Below are 16,230 nucleotides of genomic sequence, written 5' to 3' on the forward strand. Positions count from 1 at the left end.
CCAGTCAAAGTAATGGATGAGACCTTCAAAAATACCCTTAATAAACTAGCAGCAACAATCAACATAACTTTTTCTAAGGGGATAATTTCTATGCTACAACAAAAACAGCCATAGGAAAAACATGAATTGGGATACAAAACTTATGCACTTGGGTCAGATTTGAGATGCATGGGGGGTACAACAAAAGCCCTTCTCAAACTAGAAGAATTTGTTTCACTCCTCTCCAAGGTGCATCAGTCAGATGGGAAAAACTTAATTTGGTCTCTCAAACTAGCCATGCTTGCCTTAGTACAACACAAGTATTTGGAGCACCCTTGCATAGGAGTTAAACTTCTAGTTGCCTCTTGTCTCAGTAGTATCATGATGTTGACCGCACCTACACCCCCTTACAGTGATGATATTATGAGGAGAGTCTTCAGGCTGATAGTGGAGACCTTTCAGGATTTGGATAACAATGAGGGCCCTACCTTTGGGAAGAGGCTAGAGATTCTAGAAGTCATGGCCTTGGTTAGATCTTATGACCTCATGTTTGAGCTAGGATGTGACGAATTGATCCTACAGATGTTCCAATGCTTCTTCAACATTAGGAAACATCATCCTGATACAGTCATAACACACATGCAATCCATTTTGTCCTCATGTATGGGAGGCCATGATGCCATTTGTAGGACGTTGCAGTCTCAGTTGTTGGCCATTTGGAGGGAGGAACAATTGGTTTCACCTGTTGCTTATGAACTAGCTGAAAGGTTAGTTGAGCAAAACATTGGACTGTTCAGGAGACGGTTGACCCAGGAGGAGTTGCAGTGGATTTATGGTGACCAACCATGCAGCAAGAATGAGCTGAGGAAGAGTCTGTTGTCGCACAGAATGTCTAGGCACCACGACAATGGCTTTGATCGGGGGCTGTCACCCTGATCCCTAATCTCTCCATTTAAGTTGTCACCCTACAGCAAGCTAAGGGGGGTAGACCCTATGAAAATGGAATGAAGGAGAACTAGTTGGAAACTAGCCAGTTTGGGAGACATAGTGAAGCGACCAAGTACTTGATTTAGATTTAGCAAGATTTATAAGATTTGATTAGATTTTAAGCAATTGATGTCAGTGCCTTATGGATTCAACTATATTGCTAGGAAATTTAGGACCAAGTAATTGATTTGCAATTGTTACTTGGATGAATGACTATCTTATATGAAGTGCACATCCTAAAGCTAATATGAGATGCAAGAATCTTGGTTAATTTTAGTTAAATGCCTATCTAAGTTTTAACCCTTCGATCCTTTCTATATTGAGCCTGATTTCGTAGTAATTGGCAGAAAGAAGATAAGGTGAAGCACACTAAGGTGTGATTAACGATACCTCTCCTGAAAATCTAACATACCCGGTGCCTCCGGCACTGCAGAGAGCTATGGCTCTGACGACTACAAGGTCACCGTTTTAAGTACTATTAAAAGCAGGCTTCTCAAGCAAAGATGGATGGATACCTATCTCTCTATCGACCAAGCTTATGCTTGGAAGTAAATTTTAGTTATGCAGAACTAACTTAATATGCAAGCGCGCGAAATGATTAGAAGATGAGATGAAATTAGATTCAAGGATGAAAAGTGCTTATGATACAATCTCATTCAGAGTTATATATCAAAGCCCTTAATTGTCAAAATGAATGTTCACTTCACTAGACAAAGATTGAAAGATAAACTTCTTAGTAATATCATAATTAAACCACAAGCTTACTTCAAATCTTCTAGATTCTTTCAAATGAAATTATAGCTCAAAGAGAACAAAAGCGTCTTCACAAATTAATATTAGATGCTCGAAAAATACTTAGTTTATGAAACAAAAGATATGCATTTTATCACAATTCCATAACAAAGTACTTAATTTTCAAAAATGAGTTTTTAGGACAGCAGTAAGAAAAACTTTATGACAACAGCAATATGACAATGAAAACAGTAAGCTATCAATGATATCTTTATGCCAAAAATTTACCGAAAAGTTTCCAAACTTGCCCACATGAATTATCAAAAAATTTCAGCCTGTTATGATGTGATTTCCATAATTATATCAAATCTGATATACTTATTACAGCCAGCAATTGAAACATAAAATAAACCTAATGATGAATGCCCAACTCAAGAAATTAATTCCTTAATGTATTAGACAACTTAGGAACTGATTTTAGGCTAACCCACATGAAATTTTTCCATTGTTATATTTCAAACTTTAGAAACAGAATTATTCAGAGATAACAGTCACCCAAAATGTAGATCTAGGCCAAATTTTTTATACACATCAAACATAAATGACTTATTAATGTATTTAGCAATTTTTTTAGTTAATTTCAAACCACTTAGATGTGTTTTTCACCACTATTAGAAAGGTATATGACTGTTGTAGAAAACAGTGAGGAAAAAGATGGTTTAGATATCAAACTCTTAGGCCCTCAGCCTTGAAGATCACTTGCCCAAGTTGCCAAAAAAAAAATCAATACCTGAAACACAAATTTTTACCAAATTTTCTCCAAAAACCCACCAATGATTAGCTTCAGAAAATCAAATATTCAAATCAGAAATGGAGGAAGGGGAATCTAGGGCCAATGAGAGCCAGCACTAGGCCCAATAGAACTAGCGTTGGGCTAGGAGAAGGCAGATATGGGCTTAGGAGCCCAAAAACTTGAAACCCATATTCTAAAAAAAAATTATTTTGCTTCAGATCTTCAAATTTATTGCAAAATCTTTAATGGTTGGCATTGCAAAAATATTTGGGACAAGATATTGCCCTCCAGGGCTTAGATCTGTCTCAAACCCCCAGATTTGCTTGAAAAAATCTCAGATTTGAAGATTTACTTGGCTGATTTCCCAGATCTATTCCTGCAAACAAACTTTGAGCCCAAATCTTTCCCTCCAGGGTCTAAATCTAGTTCAAATCTGAAGATTTTCTTAGTTGATTTCTCAGATCTATTCTTGCACAAGTGAAAAGAGAAAAGCCCAATGCCCAATATGTACAAAAATAGAGAAAATCCCAAAAACCCAAGTGTTAAAATTCAAAATTATGTTACAAAATTTCAGATCTACACAAGTAAATAACATATCTATACAAATAATTTACAGATCTATCAGATCTGAGGAGTATGAGTCTAACTCCGCTCCCTAATCTGATAATATAAGACTCTTAATAGCCAAATATATCAAAATTTCAACAAAATATTTAAAAGATTTTGAAATTTTAGAGAGTTACTAGCCCAAAAACACTCTGCAGAACAAACAAACAAACAACAAACAAAAATATCGTTAGATAAATCTTGAACCTTATGTGAAGTAGGCTCTTCAGAAAATATGTGTTGAGAGTTGGTTGGTCCAACCGAAGACTATCCCCAAACGCTCAATGAGAAGCTGAGAAATCTTCTGCAAACACTAGATCAACCATCAAATCAAGTAGAAAAATAGAACAACAATAAAATTCTGAAAAAATAGAGATACCTGCTACTTCAATCAAAATTAAAAATGTTACCCTAGATCCAACAAACTGAATAAGATACATGTATTCAGATTATTCTAAGAGAGCTATTGATTAACAGTTTTCACATAATATTAAGCAGAAACTAAAACAATGTTACCATAAATTCATGAAGAGAAACACTACAACACGTTGAAACCCCAAAGACTTTTGCATTAATTCAAAAAAGTATACAAGAGAGCTTGAGAGCTTAGTACACGATTCAAAGATCGGTTGGATCAACTGACAAATGACCTCCTATTTAAAGATAAATCTTCCAACGGCTAGTTTGAGTGATCTTCGTCAAAACAATCTCGACCGTTGATGAGGATTAAAATTTCTTTTAATCTCATCTGTCAAAATATTAAATTCTTGAGGAAAATCGAATTTTTCAATTAAATGCAATTTAATTAACTCAAAAATAAAAATTTTGAGTTAATTTCTTCAAAAATTTGACTTTGACTTAAACCTCAGGGACCAAAAGCTTAAAATTTAGCAAAATAATTAATTTACCTTAGTCCCAGGACCTTTTAAAATTTGAATTTTAAGGACCGACGAATTTTGCCTTTGAAAAATTTAAATTTACCTAGGACCTAGAATTAATTAAATTTTTGGCTTAAGATTTTAATTAATTTTTTGCCAGAAAATTTAATTAATTAACCTATGAGGGGATAAATGATTTTTCCAACCCTCAAGACACTTTATATCATAATTTTCATATCTTTTACATCATAAGGGGAAAAACCCATCTATAACAGACCCTCACGGACTACCCATTTCTGCGACACAAATATAATCCAGCAGACCAAGCAATTTGTAATAAAATAACCTAACCAAATAGTTAAGATTATTCTCAAATCACTTTTACATAGACTCGATCTATAACACTAGGACTCGCCTAAGATCCCAGCGACAAGATACATTCCGGCTCTAGGGTAAGACTGAAGGAAAACTCTGCCGACCATTTGAGAATGGACTGGTGAGACAAAAAGCCTCCTAGAATGTAGATCATCACCAGAAAAGTAGGTTTACCTAGGCAATTACATACACGACACGGATCTGTGGATATTATTTACATTATATACATGCAGAATGGTTTTACATTATAAGATGATGATCAAGTTGATGATGATAGGTGGATGGCATGAACACATCAATCAGGCGCTATCCCTTTTGCGGAAAAAAGGGGTGTACTGCTATGGGTCATTGACATGTAGTGGTCAATAGGGTCTTTGCTTCGTCTGCAAGGAACCTTGGGGACCTGATCACTCATGCTTGAGTGATGTGGAGGAGACGACAGGGGCAAAGCAGGGGGAGATCCCTTCTGACTTTCAGGGTGCGGATTCTACTTCTATGGTTGAGTCCATGAGTTCATATGAGGATACCCTTGAGGATCATGAGCAGTCATGTGGAGTTGTTGACAACAGGCCAGATCTATATTCCAATTTGTATGCTGAGCAGTCAGTGGACCCTATGGGAGACATTCGGGATGAAGAGTCACCAGCGATGATTCAACAGGAGCAGCATATGGTGGAGCATGAGTCAGCTGAGGAGGATGATATGCATAGTATGCATGATGAGCCCATGATGGAGGACGATGAGCTGCTATCCTTGGGGCCAGCGATCGATGAGGAGTAAACAAATATACAGACAACTCACAGGGTGGTAGTATTTGCAAACAAATGTCCTCGGGAGGTGCAAGGGCTTGACGGGATAGCTTTGCATGAGGTTGGTAGATTGGAGGAGCATGGAGTTTCGAGCCAAATGAGGGTGGATCATTTTGATATGGTGGTGCATCCATCTTTGGGCCGACCCACTGATAAGGTGCAGGCGCTTGCACAAGTAGTGGGCAAAGTTGTAGTACTTTCAGGGAGAAACCCTCTCCAAGGGCACATGGATAGGGCTTGCAACACAGTTTGGCCACTTGTACCCATTACAGGGAGAGAGGCAGGGTTTTCTCGATGGATATTGTTGACTGGCTAGGCAGAGTTGCATGAGTGGGGCACGATGTAGCATAGGGGACTTATCACATATATAGATGTTTGTGCATCTGATCCTTCCCACAGGATGGATTGGCGAGAGATCATGACTTGGTATCCTATTGATGGTGTGATGTCCTTCAGGGGCATAGTAGAGCAGAGACCCCCAGACTTTTCAGAGACTACATGCTTGAGTTGGAAGTGGGATACAAGTTGACAACTCTTCAACATTCCATCCTGACATCAGGAAAGCAGGATTAGCATTGGATTGAGTCAAGGGTTGGACTAGAGAGAGGTGATGAGTTGGTTTACAGTTGGTGGGGCAGCATTCACAGTCAGAGCTATAGCACCACAGGGGTCGTGGTGCATTGATGCTTATTCTTGGTGGCATTGGTATTTAAGAGGGTTTATTGATGACAGGTTCAGGCAGAGATTGGTTTGGGATCTGGGCATTGAGGGATCCGTTCTTGGTGAGTCGACACATAGGCATAGCCTCACCCAGCGATTTGTATGGGATCCGGGCATTGGGTCTCAGTTGCATTGGGCCACTAGACTGGTCCACAAGTTTGGATTGCTTGAGGGCAAGCAATCTTGGGGCGGGAGGACTTGTAATGTTCCTTTTTCTAGTGTTCATCACGACATGGTTAGGATGGACTTTCAGGGCTGGGGAAGACAGGTCACAGGTGTAGATTTACTTCATCAGTGGACCCAAGGGCTCCATGAGGTGTTTCATGGGGTTTTGAGGAGTTTTTATGAGGTCCGATGGCATCCGCTTGGTATATTCCATCATCCGCACAGTGTGCCTTTCGTTCCATTGCATTCCGACAACTTTCAAAAAATTAAGTTATTAATGGACCTGACTCAAATAATTACGCTTAAGGTAGCATTTCAGGAGGAATACTTGGCAGAACACCTTAGTGTAATAGCTCATTGGAACCGAAACAAGAAGATCTATAGGATGGGATGGATAGAAGTGATTTTCAGAGGCTTGAGGAGGCATGGTGGCCAATTTACCATTTTCCCACATTAAAAGAATATTTTAATTAAGGGAAATGTGTTAAATGATTAAAATAATAATAAAATAGGAGTTTCTAGAGGGATTCATCTAATCTATAAAAAGAGGAGGAGGCCATTAGAGGACATCTTGGATTTGATATTTCTTCTTGTATGAGAGGTTGAGAACCCGGTTCTCTACTCCAGCAATAGCCCCAGGACGGAAACCCTTGGGTGATTCAGTGAGACTGGGTGAGTACCCATCTCCCCTTGGTGAATTCATCCAGAATTCACAAGAGAGCTCAACAGTGATATTTCAGTTCAATTTTGGAGGGCCAGCGTAGTATGGAAGCAGATTCTCGAGGCCAATTTCCCCATCTCAGCTATTTTATTGTATCAACATGTAAACCCCAATTCATATTATAATAAAACTGAGATTGTTTTCTACCTATTGTTTCATGGAATTGCATGCACTTATCTATTATATTTTACATGGCAATATTCTGATAATAGAATGGTGATTTTACAGTGAAATCTTGGTTGAGTTAAATTTCTGCATATTTAGTTAAAAATTTGGCAAATTTAGCAAAATATCCCGACGGGGATATTACACTAAAGGGCATCTTTGTTGGGTATAGTGCTTCATCTAAAGCATATAGAATCTACATTAAAGAGGATCATCGTATTGAAGTAAGCTGGGATGTCATCTTTGATGAAAATATGGCTTACAAGAAATCAAAAGATGTTCCAGTTGATTCTGATGAAGAAGAGGTACCCATTTTTTAGGATATCTCTAGGGACAACAATGGTCAAGATTCTACATCAAATCAAGAAGATGTTGAAGGACCTAGTGAACCTGTACAACAAGTTGTTGTTCCTAAAATTTGTAAGAGACCTGCTTGGTTGAGGACAACTCTACAAGAAGCAGAAGGACATACAGCAAAAGGAACAGTCAAAGAAAGTAAAAGACCTAAGAGGTATTTTGGATATGCAACATATATGACGAAGCTCATTGAAGTTGAACCTTCCTCCTATGAAAATGCAGCTAAACATCAAGAGTGGAGGAATGTGATGCAGGAAGAATACCAATCAATTATGAAGAATGATGTCTGGGAAATTGTTCCTAGACCAAGTGACAAATCGATAGTCACTTCAAAATGGATATATAAAATAAAGCATGCTTCAGACATGAGCATTGATAAATACAAGGCAAGGTTTGTAGCAAGGGACTTCTCACAGAAAGAAGGTATTGATTACGAAGAAAATTTTGCTCCTACAACTAGATATACAACAATCAGATCTCTTATCTCTTTGGCTACTATAATGGGATGGAACATCCATAAAATGTATGCTAAGACAGCTTTTCTAAATGGGACTATTGATGAAGAGATTTACATTGAGCACCTCAAGGATTTGAAATAAATTAGAGGGAGACTCATATTTGCAAACTGAAGAAAGCTCTATATGGCTGAAAGCAAGCACCTAGAGCTTAGTATGCAAGAATGGATGCATATCTATTGAGACTTGGTTTTTCCAGGAATTCTGCAGATCCTAACCTCCACATCTGGGCAGTCTAGGATGAACCAGTCATCATACTATTGTATGTGGATGATCTTCTTGTTACATGTGTAGAGCATTGAATTCAGGAATGCAAGAAGCAATTAGTATCCGAGTTTGATATGAAGGATCTAGGGATTATGCATTATTACTTGGGACTCAAAGTTTGGTAGAAGCTAGGCGAAATATATCTTGGTCAAGGAAAATATGTGATCAAGATTCTACAAAAATTTGGCATGATGGACAGCAAGCCTATAACAACTCCTATGATCACCAATCTAAAGAAGTTGAGGAGTTCAGACTCTAATCTGGTGGATCCTACTTGCAATAGGAAATTGATTGGGTCCTTGATGTTTCTCGTAAACAATAGACCTGACATTTGTCTTGCAATAAATGTCCTCAATTCCAGATGGAACTGTTGTCACTCAGATTGTACAGGCACTGCAACAACGACTTAGGTTAGGGTTGTCACTCTGATCCCCAACCTCTTCATTCTAGTTGTCTCCCAACAGCAGGGAATGGGGGGTAGTCCCTATGGAAATCTGAATATGAAGGACAAGTTCGAAACCGATGAGTCCGGGAGACATGACTGAGTGGCCTAGCTACTTGGTTAATTTAACCAAGATTTAAGGATTAGATTAAATTCACTTGTGAGACCAGTGCCTTATGGAGTCAACTTCTTTCTTATTATGAATTAAAGACCCAGTAACCGGATGGACAATCATTGCTTGGATGCTTATAATGGAACATTGAAGTAATTGCTATAAGAATAGAACATACCATTGTTAACTAAAATTAACACCTTGAGTTCAAAGTACTATTTGTTTTCAAATCCACTATGAGCATTGGCTTCCATCTCAACTCAAGGATATTTATATAACAATATGTTATTAAATGATTCATGTGTAAAATGCACATGCATGTTTATGTATTTACCAACAGATGAATGGATGTATGTATGTGCATCTATAGTTTGTACACAAATTGTGTATGGACAGCCAAAGCATTTCATTCTCACATCTTTATTGTATAACATTAAGGAAATCGATCTCCCCTGCATGTTTCTCATATAGTAGCAATAAATGTTATTGACCATGTTCAATAAAACATATCTTTGCAATATGTTTCAAAAGAAAACGTCTATATAGAACTTTCTATTCAAATCATAACAATGGGTTCTCGTAGTGCTTACTTGTACGATAGCAAAACCAACAGAAGCATAGCGGGTCCACTGAAGAACCTTCTTTCTTCCGGCTTCACCCTCTTTCCTCTGAAGTTCCTGCAATTTAGGGATGATCTGACCAAGAAGCTGAAAGACAATCTGTGCATTAATGAAGGGAACAATACCAAGGGAGCATATCCCAAGCCGCCCAATACCGCCTCCTGAAAATGAATCCAGAGTGCTCAACAGACTGTTCTGATCCAAGTTGCCCAAAAAGGCTTCCCTGTTGACTCCACCTAAAGGAATATACGTCCCAACACGGGACAAGGCAAGATATCCTAGAAGCTTCAGGAACTTTCCCGGAAGTGGCCCTTTGAAAAAGTCACCCACATCAATGGAACTGTCTTCAATTGAAGCTGTAAAAATCAAATCATATCTCCCAATAAAGTTAAACTTCAACATGATGTTGCACATTAATAAATAGAAGCCACTTTGCTTCAGAATTCACTAAAAGAAATGTAATATATTGAAATAGCGGATGAGAGACGAAAGTGCAAGGTTGTTGTAAAAATTAGGTTATGTAAACCAAGATAAAAAATCAGAAAACAAAAGTACAAGGGAATGCAATAATTTTATTCATATTTCAACAGAAATATTCCTTGGAAAGTCCTAGAGGAAGATAGCAGCTTTACAAGAAAAATCAAGTGCAGTCAATCAAGTTCTCAAAGGTGTTAGAGGACAAGTTCTTGGTTGACAGAATTGTGGGCCATTTGATCCAAGAAAATGGCACCTAATTAAACTGAAACTAAATGAGTCCTCTGATTTGACAAGTATTATCTATTTGCTACTAAAGAAAATTATTCGTTATTTTAGTAATTCGTATAATTAGCTATCCGCCTTCTTTACTTGAATGTGCTGCCTTCTGACACAGGTTAACAAATAGTAAACAGGGCTGTGAATCGGATGTCTAAAAGTAATTTGAATACTTGATTCCATTCCAAATCTCATAAATTTACCTATATGACTCATGATACCAACATCAACCTTACTGAGGTTATCATAATAGATGTATTTCAGCTCTATTGCAGCCATTGTTACATTTGTCATTATCGGCAATTTATCGCTGGGGGTCAAATTTAAATTATTGGCAATATTGGGGAAAATATCAGAAATTATCGGAAACTTCAAAAAGTACAAAAATAATCATTTTTTCAAATTTGTATTCTTTTAAAGCAACATCAGCATCAAACAAACACATTGTCACACAAATATGAAAATTAAACTACAATATAAAATGTATAAGACGTCAAGTGGTACATCAATCATTGATACTAGATAGTAGATACTAAAATATGATATTTGTTCTGAGCCCTGACATTTTTTCAATTTTTTATTCTTTTAAAGCAAACATCAACATCAAACAATTAACAAACACATTGTCACACAAATATGAAAATAAAACTACAGTATAAAATGTATAAGATGTAGATATTGAAGTCTAAAATATGATATTTGTCATTTTGTCTCGACTCCTCAGTCATAAGTTCTGAGTCCTGACAAGATAAGAGTTAAAACTTGATATAAAATCACATTAAAACAAAAATAATGTATCTCACGAGATGATCATCACGAGTCATCTAGATTCTAGATACTATAATTCTATAACGATAATTCGATAAGCTTGTGGTTCCCATGAAATTCCTTAGTTCCTCCCTCTAATCTCTCTTTCTAGTAGTATCACGCATTGAGTTGTTGGAAATAATACTGAGAGGGGGGGTGAATCAGTATTATCAGATCAATCAAACTTTTTCAATTTCATGCTCAGAAACATATACGCTACTTCAATTAAGTGAACCCGCGTGTACACGCTACTGTGTCTAATGAAACTCGCGTATATCCAGAGATCTTATAATTCAGTTAGCTTAATCTTCAGTAAATGCATCAGATCATTATTAAGCATATTAACAGTAAACAGGTGCAGAATAACAGAACAGAACATCACACAAGAGCCACACACATGAACACCATGATATAAGGTGGAAACCCAATGTGGGTGAAAACCACCTGCTGCAATTCGTCTCTTTCTTCTTTAATAAGAAACTTCTTTTACAATGCACTGGTGCAGTCATTTACCAGCACGCAGGCTGCAACCTGCAGAGGGCTACAACCCTCATAGCTCTTGTACTAGCCGATCCATTTACAAGTACGTAGGTACCAACCCTACAGAAGGCTACAACCTTCATAGCTCTTGTACTAGCCGATCCATTTACTAGTACGTAGGTGCCAACCCTACAGAAGGCTACAACCTTCACTCGTTTTCCAGCTGCTCCTGGAAGGGAGCTACAACCCCCTTGGCTCTTGTACTGGCTGATATGTTTCCCAGTACGTAGGTGCCGGCCTACGATCTTCCCGGGGCCACGTTTCATACATTTTCATACTGGATCCATGAAACAACCATCATTGTAGAACAACCTGCATCATCAAACACTGAAACACCCAATTCTGAATCACTGTAACCCTGTCAACAACAACCAGACAACATAACAACAACCAGATCCAACTTCATCTTCAAATATCATACTTCACATTGTATACGCTACTTGGATGAACCCAACCTGCGTGTATACGCTCTTTTACCAAAGCCAACCCGCGTACAGATCTGCAAATTCTAACTTATAACTCTGCAGCTATATCAGACATCAAAACATATCCAGATCATAATAATAAACATGCGTCAGTAGATCTGATCTATCCACAGGCAAACCATATGAAGATAATCATTCCAAGCCTTGAGATCTCGTTCCATCATTCATCATCCTCCACATGAGTGAAACCTTGGTTCAGATCACCAACCCATAACCAGCACTTGGATCTCACACTTCCTCAGATCTTCATCACTCACACACTCTTGCACCTTGCTTACATACATTTGCCTAATGATCTTCTCCTTATATAGCCTTAGGCCCTTTACAATACCACGGTCCAAAACCATAGTAACACAATACCATCAACTTCAAAACTAGGGATCAACACGTCCGTCGAGACGCCATGGTCCAAAACCATAGGCACAACTTCCAAGGACTAACCGCCATGGACCAAAGGTACGTTTTCACATACACGCGCTTTTACTGAAGCCAACCTGCGTGTACACGCGACTTGGGCTTAACGAACCTGCGTGTATGAATTGTCTTGGCCTGCTATACTCAGATCTGTCCTCTGATTAAGTTGCCATCACCTGTACCACCTGTACCAACCTCTGAGCACCTGTACCAGCCTCTGAGTGAGTTGCCATCAAGGACAACACTTGAATCATAATGCCAACATGAGTTCTTTGCAATAAGGACAATGTTTGGGGTAGCTCTAAGGAAAATATGCACATCATGCCCTGGGATTTTGGCAATGTGGTATTTAAAGCAGGAGATTCCGCCAAACATTTCCATTCCACAAAGCTTGCACCTCAGCTTTGCTCTATTATAATCCTCACATGGCTCCCTCATTTGATCCAATGGTTTTGCCATTTTGTAGAGCTCTGATTAAATTTTCAAGTTTTGGACCTACCACACAAAACAAATGTGCAAATTCAAAAGAGGGTGAGAAGAGGTAGACTCAAAATTATAGTATATACTAATCTTGGAAAACAAAGAGAAGAAAGGCAATTTTTTTTTTACATACATGGAAATAATAAATATGGATATCGTATACTGGAGTAAATCTCCACTCCAAAAATGCTCAGCTGATGGCAAAGAAAACCATGGATTTCCCCCTGTTTGCTTGATGAAAAATGGTCAGGAGACTCACACAACCCACAGAGCTCAATCTTAGCACAAAAAAACAAAAATGACCCAAAAAAAAACCCAAACCACAACTTAAATTCGCGTTTTCTTTCTAGCAAGCCGATAATTCCCCACTGTGTCGCGATAATTTCCAGCAATAATATTGGCAGAGGACCTTTCAGCGATAATATCGCGATAATTATGATATTATCACAATATGTGAAACGCTGTTAATATGCCCTTAACATCCAAGTTTGGTCCACTTAGATGTTTATATGATCTTAGTCTCTAATGAATGGTTGCTTTCACTTGAGTTTATGTCAGTCTTGTCAAGTGGTCCACAGCAGCCCGGGCATTGAGGGCACCCACTCCACAAGTACCTAGGCCTTTTCAGAGAGGTAGATGAATTAGCAAATGCAACGTTGCCTACTTACATCAGAGCGTTGAGTAATATGATGACTTGAGTAGTTGATGCACATCCCAGAGTACCCCCAACACCTAAGACACTGATATTCTTTGGTCCAACACAAAAAATTCTTGATGACTGCACTACTGTTGGTCCTCATAGTGTAACGCAAATGTCCTATTATATTCATAGTGTAACTCAAATGTACTATTAGTCAAAGGGATTGGATCTACCTCCTTGGAGCTGGAATCCAATGGGAATATTCATCTCAACAATACCCTCTATGTTCTAGGTTTGAAAAAGAATTTTCTTTAACAAACCTAAGGCCCATGGTCGTTTGGGGCTTCACGGCCCTGAAACCCTCAATAGAGTTTCGAGGGAAAAACTTTGGTGGAGGTGGCTTAAGGAATCGGCAACCCCTTGGGCCAAACTTTGGAAACAGAAATATGCAAATAATTGGCAGAAGAGGGATCATATCTGAAAGTCTGGGCTTATCAAGGGCTCCCACATTTGGAATCTTCCTTGGGAAAATAGAGCCATTGTCTAGTAGCATAGCTTCTAGGAGATCCAAGTTGGGAACTTGGCAAGATTTTGGGAGGATAACTGGTAGCAGGAACCAAACTTATTTAGGAAAGAACTAACCGCTCTCAAGAATGACACTGACAACAAAGGTTTATGTATGGTAAGTGACTTTTGGGATCAGGCAAGGAAAAATGGTAAATGGAGAATATGGAAGGATCTGGGCTATAGTGAAGAGAGCCCTTTGAAGGCCCGGGCAAGCTCTCTTGCTCTAGACTTGGAACAAAGGAAGATTTTGGTATCATCCTCGTCTGACCAACTGAGATGGGGAAGAAACACAGAAGGTAACTTTAACCTCAAAGAAGCTAAACGATTGGCCCTAGGGTTTGATTATCAAAACCCTGATAAGGTATGGAAAGACCTTTGGCAGAACCTGCATTGGATGAAAATAAAGTTGTTTGCGGTTGGTTCAACAAAAGAAAATTCTAACTTGGGAAAATCTTTTGAAAAGGGGTTTTGTTGGCCCATCCAAATGCCATCTATATGGTTTACAAGAGGAGACAATGGAGCACTTACTCAACCTCTGCCCATTCACTTCAACCTTGTGGGATTGGGTGGCCTCAATCTTCAGGCAAACTGATAGGGACAAACTCAGTATCACCAACACTTTGAAGAATTGGAGAAAAGACTTCTCAGGCAACGAAATCATCAACAAAGCTTGGACTCTGGTTCCAGGCTTTATAATCTAGGATGTCTGGAAAGAACGCAATGGCAGGATTTTCAAGAACAAAACCGGCTCAACCCAGAACATTATTGCACAAATATTACGACAACTCAATGACACTGTTGGAGCCCTTTTGTGGAGACCTCCTGAGGACCCTACTCTGCCCAGGATGCCCGCATACTGCTGCAGTTGGGTCTCCATTTGCTAGTTCCCCAGAGCATAAACAAGGGTGTGAGCCAGATAACTGCTGGTAAAGACTTCTGGCAACCTCCTCCTCATGGTTTCTTGAAAATCAATATAGATGGAGCCTCTAAGGGTAACCTAGGGATGGCTGGATTTGGCGGGGTCATCAGAGATGAGCAGGGGCGCATAAAGGATATCTTTCATAGTCATTTGGGGACTGCCACTAATAACATGGTGGAGCTCATGGCCTTAGAGCAGTGCCTGGAAATACTGATCGAGTCAAATTTACACAATGCCATCATTGAAGCAGACTCTGAATTGGTAATTAATGCGGCCAAGAAGATATGTAATGGAACGACACCTGGAAAAGTTTCAAAACATTGGCGGCTTTTGCAGGTCTTTCAGCGTATTCATTCCCACCTGTGAACCCTGAGAACGGTCAGCTTCGTTCATGTGCGAAGAAAAGCCAATATGCTAACTGATCATCTGGCAAATGGAGTACTTTGCAAGGAAAGTTGTAGTAGGTATGCTTGGGGTTCGACACCCTTGGGGAAATTGTGTGATGATTGCCAAAGGCAGGCGGCCAAAGACATGGAGCACATCGAGACCATGAGGAACAAACAGAAGGAAGACTAGTGGAAGCAAGAAAAGCGGAAGTAGAAGTCAATCATAACTGTTGAGCCCACATAGAATGATTAAAATAGAGTTAATTACAGAAGAGGGACACTTGGTAAATAGCGGGCTTGTTGGAAGGTCGCCAACCACAGATTTTGATGGCCTTCGTCATCAAATGGCTACGAGATGGAAATTGATCGAATGTTAAATCTTCAAGCGGAACTGAAGATTTATAGATCAACGGTTTATAATCCTCATCGGATCCATAAAGAGGGTAAAGATCGTGCTAGTTTCCGTTCTGATATCTCGGAGGACCGTCAGTTCAACAAGTGCTTGATCGTTTGGATATCGGGTTTTCAAAGTGTTCTGAGGTTAAGTCTTAGACCGGACCCGAACTTTTATATACCAGTGGCTTATAATCCTTATCGGATCCGTGAACCAAGTAAAAGGGGCGCATGTTGCCGAGGCGATATCATTAATGACCGTCAGATCTTACGGGATCTTGATCGAAAGGATATCGAGTTTCAACATGGGAGGAGGTTAATTCCAAGAACAGACCCAAAGCTTTTATTCATTGACAGTTTATTTCTCTGTTGATTCTGTTTAGCAGGTAAGGGTCGCGAAAGTCTCCGAAGCAATTTCTTTAAGGAACATTGGATCACTGGGGTCTTCTAGAATAGCCATTGGGCTGGATAATGGGCGGAGGTTTTTGTGTAAGATTATGTGTAAGGTTTCGGGTTTGTTTCGGGTTTTGTTGATGGTTAATCATCAACGAGTTTGCCCTCGTTGGTCTTTAAACTTGTAAAGACATGTAACATATGTAATCT

General features: G+C 39.0%; 1 protein-coding gene across 2 annotated transcripts in view; it reads right to left on the reverse strand.

Annotated features, from left to right (window-relative positions):
* The window catches only part of LOC149244273 (preprotein translocase subunit SCY1, chloroplastic-like), a 225,824-nt gene that overhangs the window by 104,499 nt on the left and 105,095 nt on the right, over positions 1-16,230 (reverse strand). For both annotated transcript variants that reach the window (XM_089374782.1, XM_089374781.1), the window contains exon 3: positions 9,214-9,599. In XM_089374782.1, the coding sequence (XP_089230908.1) occupies positions 9,214-9,599 (386 nt within the window). The remainder of the gene's footprint in view (positions 1-9,213; positions 9,600-16,230) is intronic.

This window comes from Pinus tabuliformis, chromosome 8, assembly GCF_031772625.1.
Source record: "Pinus tabuliformis cultivar Carrire ecotype Pingquan chromosome 8, CPIR1, whole genome shotgun sequence".
Taxonomy (NCBI): domain Eukaryota; kingdom Viridiplantae; phylum Streptophyta; class Pinopsida; order Pinales; family Pinaceae; genus Pinus; species Pinus tabuliformis.